Source organism: Fragaria vesca, linkage group LG2 (assembly GCF_000184155.1).
Source record: "Fragaria vesca subsp. vesca linkage group LG2, FraVesHawaii_1.0, whole genome shotgun sequence".
Classification (NCBI taxonomy): Eukaryota; Viridiplantae; Streptophyta; class Magnoliopsida; order Rosales; family Rosaceae; genus Fragaria; species Fragaria vesca.
Window position 1 is genome coordinate 24,275,468 of NC_020492.1, and position 11,418 is coordinate 24,286,885.

The 11,418-nt window shown below is 37.7% G+C and overlaps 1 protein-coding gene across 1 annotated transcript; it reads right to left on the bottom strand.

The window, feature by feature from the left end:
• Positions 1-7,284: 7,284 nt before the first annotated feature.
• LOC101291399 lies at positions 7,285-8,755 on the bottom strand. The gene has a single exon (XM_004291426.1). The coding sequence runs from the start codon at positions 8,667-8,669 to the stop codon at positions 7,413-7,415; it is 1,257 nt and encodes a 418-aa protein (XP_004291474.1). The 5' UTR covers positions 8,670-8,755; the 3' UTR covers positions 7,285-7,412.
• Between the last annotated feature and the right edge of the window lie 2,663 nt (positions 8,756-11,418).

Genomic DNA, 11,418 nt, shown 5'->3' on the forward strand with positions numbered 1-11,418 from the left:
GGTAGCGATCTTGCCACTGGAGGCAACCACAAGTCCCCAACACACACCTGTATCTTTAGATATAGCTATAGCAGGTGTGAATTTTTCTCTATATCTTCTTCATTTCAGTTCATAGTCTTTATTTTGAGTTTACATAGTATTATCGGAATATTTTCCTAATGTTAATATGGTGGGGAATTACCACCAGATTCTGTATATTTGTTGTGCGTTACCAACAAATTTTTCCAGAATTTAGGAGCTTTAAGCAAAAATTCTTGAATGCTGTCTGGGACTTTAGGCTCTAAATATGGTAGGTGTTGCAAATATTAAGATTTTTGGACATGTTAATTTGCGACCATATTTAAGTCCCGAGTTGCGTATAACTATGTATATAATTTAGGTTTGCATGTTCAGCAGCCTCAGGTCCGGCCGATTTGTAACATTTGTTATTAATTTTACAAATTTTTCTGGCTAATTAACATCTTTGAATAATTAGTTAATGATCGTGCATTGTTCCAGCTCGTATCTGGAGACTGGAAATGAAGGGAAGTATTGAAGCTGCTTCAAATGGCGCCAGAGAAAACCCGTACATTGTATTAGAAACTTCACTTCTGAAGGAGTTGGATAGACTGTCCCTCATGACCAATTCGCGCTGTATTCACCGGGTTTCTCCTCAACTACGGCTTGTATGTGAAAAGGCCTATACACCCCAGTTAGTCTCAGTTGGCCCCCTTCATCATGGAAAGCAAGCCTTGAAACGCATGGAAGAACACAAAATGAGGTACCTACGATATTTTCTGGGTCGAACCAATTTAAGCCTGATGCATTATATAGAAAAGATAAAGGATCAAGAAGCAGAACTGCGCAGTTGTTACTCACAGACCATTGAGCTTAAAAGCGATGAATTTGTGAAAATCATTCTAGTGGATGCCATCTTCATCATTGAGTTCTTGTTTAGAAGCTGGTATTCTCAATTGCTTGAAGAAAGTGACTGCCTCTTTGGATCACCAAGATTGGCAAATCATGTATGGCTCGACTTGCTGTTGCTTGAAAATCAGCTGCCATTCTTCATTCTTGAGGACCTATTCGATCCAGACATATTTCCATTTCCATCCAACTACTCTAACAGACTTGAAGGTGTTGAGAGCCTTTCAATGATATTTCTTTCTCATTACTTTCTGGATAAAGCCGGGGTATTTATAGGGGCAACGGGTATGGTACCCAATTTGGAAACAATATGTTGTTCCGAAGTAAAAGTGCAACATTTCGTTGATCTGTCAAGAAGGTTCTATGTAGCACCAATATTGAAACCAGAATCTACAAGACGACCCATAGCTTTAACTAAACCAAGTATTGAAGAGCTAAACCAGGCAGGAGTCCAATTCAAGGTGGGTCATTCCAGCAACAGCTTGTTTGACATAAAATTCAAAGGTGGGATTCTGGAAATTCCGAAACTGAGGGTACTGGGTTCAACAGAGGCTATACTTAGAAATTTAGTTGCATTTGAACAATGTAACTTTGCCTCTGGGCAGAGATACATAAGTGATTATATTGCCATGATGGATTATTTGGTAGACACCCCTAAAGATGTGGGATTGCTTGTTGAGTATGGAATTGTTGAAAGTGGGTTAGGAGGTGGCAATAATCAGTTATCTACTTTGATTAACTCCCTTGCTACTGGGGTTAATGTTAGCACAAAGAAATTCTATTATGGTACTATTTGTGAAGACTTGAACAAGTACTGCAGGTCACCATGGCACAGAAGGATTGCAAATTTGAGACAGAATTATTTCAACACACCTTGGGCAATTATTTCTTTCATTGCAGCAGTTTTTCTTCTCATACTCACTATCATTCAAACCATCTGCTCGATATTATCTCTCTAAAGTCTTGACCACACCAATGCATGCATGCACTCAGCACTCTATTTCATTCCCTGATCATCCTTATCCATCATTCAAGTTTTCTGCAAGACGAAGATCGATCAGCGTTTCTAAAGTGAGTGGAACATCTTGAAGATCATGGGATTTGAAGTGAGTTAATTAGATTCTCTTTCATCTATTGTGATAATAAGATTCATGGTTGTGTTGTTCTGATCTGTGTTCACTGTGTTGTAATAATCAGATATATATATATCTTCTCGGCTGTGGACGTCCGCACCAACGGTTTTGGTGCGGACGTCCGCAGCTGAGAAAATCTGTATATATATATATATATTTGTGTCATTGAAATGGAATCTGTAATAACTCAATTTGTTAATACCTTTTCTCCTTCTTTTTTTTATTATTATTATTTTTTTATAAATTACTTACAAGGATTAGACGATATTAGCTCATCTGTAACAACCTGGTAAATTAGGCGATATTAGCTCATCTGTAACAGCCTGGTGGGTGACAGAGTACCCACTCTACCCTGAAGGGGACCGCTACAACCAGGAACCCACCGCCCGTCCCTTATTAGATTTTTTATTTTCTCCTTGATCTCTTGTATCTTTCTATTTATTTGGGTATACGTTTTGCTCAAGTCAGACTACATCTAAAGATAAGGATTAAAGGAACAATCTGAAAACCGTAACCACACTCAGCATGTGAGCTAGAGCGTGCCGGGGTCAAATTCAAGGTAGGATCAAACAAAAACTTATTTGACATCAGATTCACTGACGGGGTACTTGAAATTCCAAAGTTAACTCTAAGTGATAAGACATGGATCACAATCCAAAACCTCTTGGCCTTTGAACAATGCCAGTGCATCGAGAATTATGTGTATGAGTATGTTTTCGTCATGAAATGCTTTGTGAGAACAAGGAAGGATGTGGAATTGCTTATGCGGCACGGAATTTTTTAGAATAGGCTTGGTGACTGCAGACAGGGGTGTACACTGATCAACAACCTTGCAGATGGTGTTATCATGGACCCTAGTTACTTCTGCTTTGCTACTCTTTTCGAAGACCTACAAAAGTATCCGCACAGATGGAGAGCGAGTCTAATTAGACATTTTTTCAACTCACCTTGGGCAACTAAGGAAATGATTGCAGCTGTTATTTTCCTCTTGCTCACTTTCTTACCAGCAGTGTGCAATGTCATTATAGTTCTTAGAGGTTAAGTTCAGTCTTTGTGTTGCTCACATATGAGATCTTAGTTCTTAGATTCAAGGATTTCTTTCTCAACAAGAAGCTCCACATCCTTGGATTGATTCACCAGGAAATCCATGAAAAACACATAATCACAGATGTGGTGATCCTGAAGCATTATGCAACGAACATTACGAACTTTTACAGTATATCAAATAGTCTCGGTAGAAATGATTGTCCAAGCATATTCTTCAATTTTTTTTCAAAAGAAAGTACATATATAGATATATGAATCGTTTCGAGCAAGATAAACAAAGTACTATTGAATAGTTTGTTTATCTTAAAGTCTTGAATCTGTGATAAGTTGTATCTGGAAAAAAGAAGTCAAATAGGTCCTGCTCGTCTCTACAAAATTAGCCAGCAGGGGCGGATCTAGGTACAAGCACCATGGGACTCAAGTCCCACCCAAATATTTTGGGGAAAAAAATTACTACTTATAGTTATCATTAATTTTACGGTGTGATTGTAAGATTGTTGAGCTTAAGTCCCACTCAAATTCCTTCATCTTGTACAATTACTAATCAAATATTTTTTGGGATAGTCTCACTCAAGTCCTAGCTAGCATTGACGTGATCCAAGTGCTAACGTATACTTAATTTCATTTTTGTTAAAGAAAGAGATAAGTTTCTCTATCTTCTCAAAAAAGATATACGTCTATGTTGTCTGTTGTCTTCTTTTCTTCCTTGCCATACCCTTGTCACGCAACATCGGTGAGGACGCGAGGTTGTCGGTCTTATTGAAATGTTTATTTATTTATTTTATTTTTTTTGTTACGTCTAAAGTGTTTTATAAATTAAAACAAACATTGGAGTGGTAAAGACCCACTACGTTCTTTATGATTAGGTTTATCTTTATTTTCAATCTATAAATTTCTCTAGCACCGTCAAAAAAATTTTCCTACTAAAAATCCAAGTCCCACCCGATTGCGATTTCTAGATCCGCCCCTAAAATTAGCCATCTTCTAGATTAACAAGACTCCTGCAATAATAGTTCATTCATATAGAGAAGAACTTCTAGTCCCCTTGAATATTCTTTTGGATTACATATAACTAATTATTTTCCCGCGCTCGTACCTGACCAATGATTATTTGTTTTTCCTTGTCTGGATTATAATATTTTGTATTTGTTGTACCCAGGACTTCTAGAAGCGGGCATTACATTTTCAACGACAGAGAAAAAAGCCATCGTAATTAATAAAGTGGTTGTATATAGAGGAAAAACCACAACAAGGTTGACCTATTGACTTGGTGGTGCACAATGGTTCTTTATATGCATGTAAAACGGGATTTGGAGGGAGATCAATGTTGTATTGCATCTTCTACAAACATGGAGCTCTGAGAAATCTAGGGTAGCCACAACGATTTTATTGTCTACAGAAGGTAGAATTACTCCACTCCTTTCTGGGTTAATACACTCTTCTTTTTACTGCTGATGTTCTGAGTGTTTGATGGGTGCATATATAAGTTTTGTAGCATCGGTTTTGTAACATGCAGTGAACACGAATTTTGGGGCAACGATTCGAAAACAAAAATGAAATGTTGATTTTGTTTACTTAGTGAAGCACAAGGCCCTCTTCCAAATTTCCTTATATCTGTTCTGTAATAAGCACTCCACATTCTTACAACACTTTTGTAAACCCTGAGAAGTAACTACCCTTATTATACTTTGTCCACATTCCTTTAGCTTTCAGTTTGTTATTTGTTTATACTTTGTCCGAAGGCAGTAGCGGTATGTTATTTGTTATCATTTGAACAATGAACTGTCCTGATCTTTCTGATAAGCTTTTCTGCCTAGTTGTTTTACATTCTGCATTGATTTTGTACTAGCCAAAAATTAAGCTTGGTTTTATGTCTTGTGCCTATAATTCTTGTTGGTGGTTTGCTGATCTACAAATTAGAATTTACTAGTGTGTAGAGAATGCAGATGCAGACTAAGCATGCTAAGAACTACATATATAAATACCAGAAGTTCCAGTTCCCTTGTTTATTATTAACACAAGGATATCTTATTGCAGGTTTTGTGGATCATAGTTAATTCGGACATGGAAGAGTCGCATGCTATAACTCTCAAAAATAAGTTGAAAGGGATATCCCCCATATCCTCCGAGTGTTGTATCTACAGGGTTCCAAAGCGACTACGTGACGTGAATGAGAAGGCCTACACGCCTCAGGTGGTCTCACTAGGTCCAATTCACCATGGACGAGAAGGCCTAGAAGCTATGGAAGATCATAAAATGCGGTATGTGAAGGATTTCTTTGAAAGAACCAATGTAAACCTGGAGGACTGTTTCAATTCTTTGAAGGAATGGGAAGCAAGAATCCGTTCTGGCTATGCAGTAAACATTGAATTTAGTGAAGAGGAGCTGGTGGAAATGATTCTGGTTGATGGAATTTTTACAGTTGAAGTCCTGCTGAGAAGTGCCTTCCCGACACTGCAACAGGAAAGTGACCGGATATTTGGGAAACCATGGATGGACAGGGATGTAGTATATGACATGCTGATGCTTGAAAATCAGCTGCCATTCTTTGTACTAGAGTATTTCTATTCCTTAGCCCATGCCAGTAATACTATTCCTCTCGAAAAAGATACAGAGCTTTCCCTCATCAAGCTCACCCATACCTTCTTCGAGGAAAAGGTGTATATAAGGCCACTGGAAGAGGTTTCAAACAAACTCTCGCAATATTCAGGAGCTAGAATACAACATTTTGTTGATTATATCCTGAAATGTCATCGGCCTTCACCATCTGAGCTTCCACCCAAAAGAAAGCTCGACACATTGAGTATACCAAGTGCGACACAGTTGAAGGCAGCTGGAGTTCATTTTATGGTGGTTCACGACACAACCCTATTCGACATTCAATTTGAAAATGGTATTCTGAAAATTCCACAGTTACGAATACGTGGTTCGACAGAAGTTTTCTTTCGAAACCTTATTGCCTATGAGCAGTTTGAGCTCAATGATCACTACATAAGCGATTATGTATTCATTATTGACCACCTGCTTGATAGTTCTAGGGATGTGGAATTACTTGCTAGGAAAGGAATCCTTGAGTCTAAGCTATCAGATAGCAAAGCAGTGACTACTTTTATTAGCACCCTTGACTTGGGGCCAATTTTATTCGGGACAAATTTCTATTTCACCGAGCTTTGTGAAAAGCTGAATGAATACTACGGCGTCCCCTGGCATAACTGGAAGGCCAGTTTGCAACAAGATTATCTCAGTAGTCCATGGGCTATCCTAGCTATTACGATTGCGACTATTCTACTAGTACTCACTCTCGCTCAAGCAGGGCTCTCCCTTGCGAATATTACAGAAAATTGATGGAAATATTTCATCAGATTCATGTTCTTTTATATATAATTATATATACGTATGTTTTTGTGTTGGTATCTGCCCCTCATGTAAGATTGATTATGTAGTGTATTCTTGTAAAGGGTGATATATAAATAAAGTGGGGATGATACATTTGACATTTCTGAGCTTTTTCAAAGGGAAAGTTCCATAGAGATGAATACTATAACCCAATCCTGGTACTGGTGCCAAACTATGACTGCTAATCTTCTGATATTAATGGCATCATCAATCGGAGTACTATATCAGAATGAATTGTAAATGAAGAAGGCTACACCGTAATATTATGAACGACATTTCCAAATTATTTCTATTACCAAACAATATATGTGAAATTTCTTTATCAAATCGAGTAAGTGAAGATGCGAAAAGGAAAATGAAAGAAAATGAGAAACAAATACCTCAATTTGAAGTTTTTCTTTCCGGACCTCCAAAGTATTCAAAAGATTCCTATCATGCTGCATCAAAAGAAAAATATAGATCTTTAAACAGTTATTAGCTACATAATATCTCATAGATTATGCATGCATTATTGCTAAAAGAACAAACCAATAGCAAGTACATGTTCTTCTGATCAAGCTACTTCAGAACTTACTTCCATCAAGATTCTTTTTCTTTTTTCCGTTTTTCTTTTAGCAAGTACATCTATCAATCCAGCTTGGCCTGAAATTTCTGAAGGGTGTTCTTTCTGTTATTGTGGCTGGTCCGTTCTCAATCTGAATCTGGGTTTGGTACTTTGGTAGTATCAGTAATCATTTATACTTGAGAAACCCAATGAGTCTAAGAACTCCCAAAAGGTACAGAGTGGAACTCAGAGAAGTTACTGCAACAACTACACTGAGCTAATTGCACGTCTGCTTTGCTCCGTATCAATTCTTGCATGTAGTGTTCACTGATCAATGAATCATGTAAATAGCTTCGAACTCTGAACTCATATGAGAGAGTTGTTCTTCAAACATGAATTCCATGTACAAAGAATGTGTTTCCTCTATATGTAAGTGTTCTGTTCTCAGCTCCTACACACCATATATGGCCTTGCAATTGCAAAACTCCTTCCATTCCTGCTGTTTCCCATACAAACTTGAAAAGACCGAGAGCCCTGTCCAACTGCTTCACCCCACTCCAAATCATTGTATCCTCATCTGAAGTCACAATCCTTCCCATGCACAAACAGAGACTCTTGTCACTAATGCTATAAAGCCCACCAGATAAGTCTACTTCAATATCTCTAACATGCCCATAGAGGTAATATAACAAGAGTGTGAACAAACACTTGGATGAATGACCCAATGTCTTGGACAGCTTCTTATGCACTAGGCTTTCTTGATGTCGTACTTCCTTGAATCCGATACTCTTATCAACCAACACATCCTTGATCTGAGACAGCCCCTCTTTCATGACCTCAACCTTTGTCACATAAAGAAGTAACTCCCTGTCATCTTTCAAACAATCAATGAGGTCATTGAACATCTCAAGAAGGTCTTCCCATTTTTGCAAACCAGAAGAGTCAGTAACCTTTGCAGTTGAAAGGTGCATCCACGAAGCAGAGTCATCATCATACGAAACTGATGTCTCAGCCAAGAACTTCAGACAGCTACAAACTATCTGCTGACCAATCCTCATCCCTTTGCTTGAGCCCTGATAATCCAGACATTCCAACTCACATTTCAATCCATTAAGTATCTCCTCAAGCGCGCCGGTCCATATACCATGCTGCGTGACCTGCGGACATATCTTCACGCGCACCGTCTGCCTTTGCTGTGCAGTAATGTTCAGAATGCTACCCACTACAGACATTGATTTCACAACCAAAGGCTGCCTCTCACCTGTTTTACTAAAACACACAAAAGGGTTACATCCTCTACCGCTGGACCACGCCACCACATTGTTCCACAGCGTCTGCTGAACCAATGGAGACCCAACAAAAACTCTGGCAAGTGACTTGAAAGCAACCATCTTATGTTCAGCGCGTGCATTCACTATAACCGAACCATCAGTGATGTTAACAAGCCTACCATCAGCAAAATCCACATCTTTAAGCAACCGGGTCAGTTTCGTCAGCTTGGGAAATGCCTTCCTATACCACTCTGCAGGCAATGTCTCCCCATGAGACTCCTCTGAGGCATGGTACAGCATCACATTCAACTTCACGGCTCCATTTCGCTTACCCATTACATGCTTCGCACCATTGATCACCCTATACGCCATTGTTATAGTGCTACTTCTTCACTGCGGCATTTCATCAAACATCTGCTGTGCACTTTTTTCTTCACTGAAAATCAAACACGCTAAACAACGACTCAACCATTTGAGGTTAAATCATGAAAGCAATAAGGAGGGAGGGTTCAAAACCATGTATAGAGTTTTGCGACGGCTGAAGTTGCTGGTTACCGGAACAAGAGAGACGACTGCCACCGTTGATGACCGGAAAAAGCTTGGGCGTTTTTGTTTGAAAGGACAAGGCGTTTTATGCAGGATTTTGGGCTGGGTGTAACGCTGGATACATTGATCGAAATGGGCTTATTGGGCTTTTATCAAATATATGACCATGTTGGGCTTTAAAATATTCATCTTCAAAACATGTTGATATGGCAACAATAACGGAATATGAAATTCATGCTCGATCACGTTTTTGGTAAAAAAAAATAAAAATAAAAAATAAAAAATAAAAAAGGTAGTTAATTTTTAAGTTAAGTTGTTTGGTCGTCTACTATTGGATTTAGGGTTTATGGTTGAGTACGTATATTCTTTTTGGTTCAGTTATTGATTAGATGAACATGACTGTTTAAAATTAGCAGCGAAATTTCAGGTTAAAGTTTTTCATGAAGTGGTGGTCAAGGCTTTTGATGAAGGTGAGAAAGATTAACTGAAAAATCTGAGAGTAAAAAGTAGCGTTGAACATGGTTGTGTTTATAAAGAAGGAGAAAGGAAGAACCTTTTAAAAGATAATTTTGTTAAACTTTTATTTCAATCCATTGAATTGGATATAAAATAGCATTGTTTTTCGATTTTTTCCTACCAATTTTGACCATTACAGTGTTAGATAAACTTTCAACTTGTGTACTTAATCCGGTGAAACTGCTTGGTCTTTAGTGTCTTTCGGGTCCCCAATCCACAATTTAAATAGTGATAAAAGGACTTTGTGTTGTTCTTTCGCGAGCATGAGTCTTCAAATGTCAAGTCCCAAATTATGAGTTTTGGTTCTTTATTTAGAAGAGTTTAATTCCCGAGTCAAACATGCATATATATGATATGATTTCTTTGAGATCGAATTTAGTCTCCGATTGTTATAACAAAACATTTCAAATCAGGTCATGTAGCGGGGAAATGATTTAGGCAATATGGAACATAGTATAGGCAAAAATTAACCTTGATGCGATTTTCGATCCGACGTACAAACATGATCCATCCAGAAATTATCTTGTACGGGGAGAAATGACTTGTGAACTAATTTCATTAGCTGCTTTATCTTATATGATCCAAGTGTAAGTTGAGAGTGGTAACTTTGTGCATAATCTCAATCCTCAATGCATGCGAGACTAGTGCAAATAATGTCCATATATTGTTCTAATTTTTTGATCTACGTAGTAATTCAGTACGTATGTGATAGGTTAATTAGTAAATGATCGGTTAATTACTTAAACATAACGTCGATCAAGTCATTCAAGTGAATATCATAACTACTATACAACTGTTTATACGAATGTACGTATATGCTTTCTTTCTTCTAATTTGCTATTTTTCCAAGCATGCAAATAATATGCAACGAGACAAAACCGCAGCCATGATGGAATGTGGATTGAGAGGGAATCATGATGATGGCACAAAAACCTCGATAAGCTTAGCTAGCCATGCACTTGCTGGGCGGTACTGTGGAAATGATTGAATTGGAGGTACTTCATGACTAGCTAGTTCTTTAGTTCTCACGTCTCACTAACATGAACAATATATATAAAGAAGCATATATATTCTCTGTTGAAGTAACATAAAGCCGAGCTCAAAGTGAAACAAAGAGTCTTGCTAAAAGCGAAAGAATGGAGTGTAGTAGCAGACACTAATTCATGTTTGGTTACTTTTTGACCAATATAATTTGCATTTCTCAGTTCTTAAACCTTGCTAAGCTGCCCCATGCCATGAGGTCAATGAGGGAACCCATGAAAGGTGTTTCTGAAAAGCTAGGGAATCCTATGTGATGAACTAGTTTTGTATATTGTTCTAAATAAACTATGTTCAATTATCAAATATAATCAATCATATAGAGTTTGGAATAATTGTTTATCATCAATTTGTAAAAGTTAACCCCATCCGTTAATCAAACAAGTTATATATAATGATCGATGTACGTATAGTTATCATTAGCTGCTAGCTAGGCAGATGACTGCTCATCATTTATTTCCTTAATGCTCATATAATGCACTAGAAGTGATCGATGATCGAGTATCATAGATGATTGCACTTCGCAGGGAGATTTGTTGGTGTTTCAGGATAACACTTAAACCATATTGGCGTTAGAAATCTAGCTACAGAACTTTGATTCTTTTATTAAGCATGATTTCCTAATTAATCAATGTACTCTTGAAGCTTATATGAATCTGATTTCTCATCTTGTCTAATATCAATTTCTCTGCCTTCACTTTGAAGTTGAATACTTCTTTCACGTTTTTAAACCAACAGCTTCCGATATGGTCCATATATGCATGACCATATCAGCTCCATCAATCATTTAGCTAGCTAGCTAGATATGCTACGTACACATGAATTGCTTGCAGATTTACATGCTTATTGGCAAATGTACTGACTACTGTATATATATATATACGTCGTCTTCGATTTTGCAGATTTAGACGATATATTCCATGGACCACTCTTTTGGATAAAAGCACATTCTACATTTCTACCAGAGTTGAGAGAGAGAGAGAGAGAGAGAGAGAGAGAGAGAGAGAGAGAGACGAGTAGA

Coding starts and splice junctions, on each gene's coding strand:
- LOC101291399 (XM_004291426.1), bottom strand. CDS start 8,669: ATGGCGTATAGGGTGATCAATGGTGCGAAGCATGTAATGGGTAAGCGA.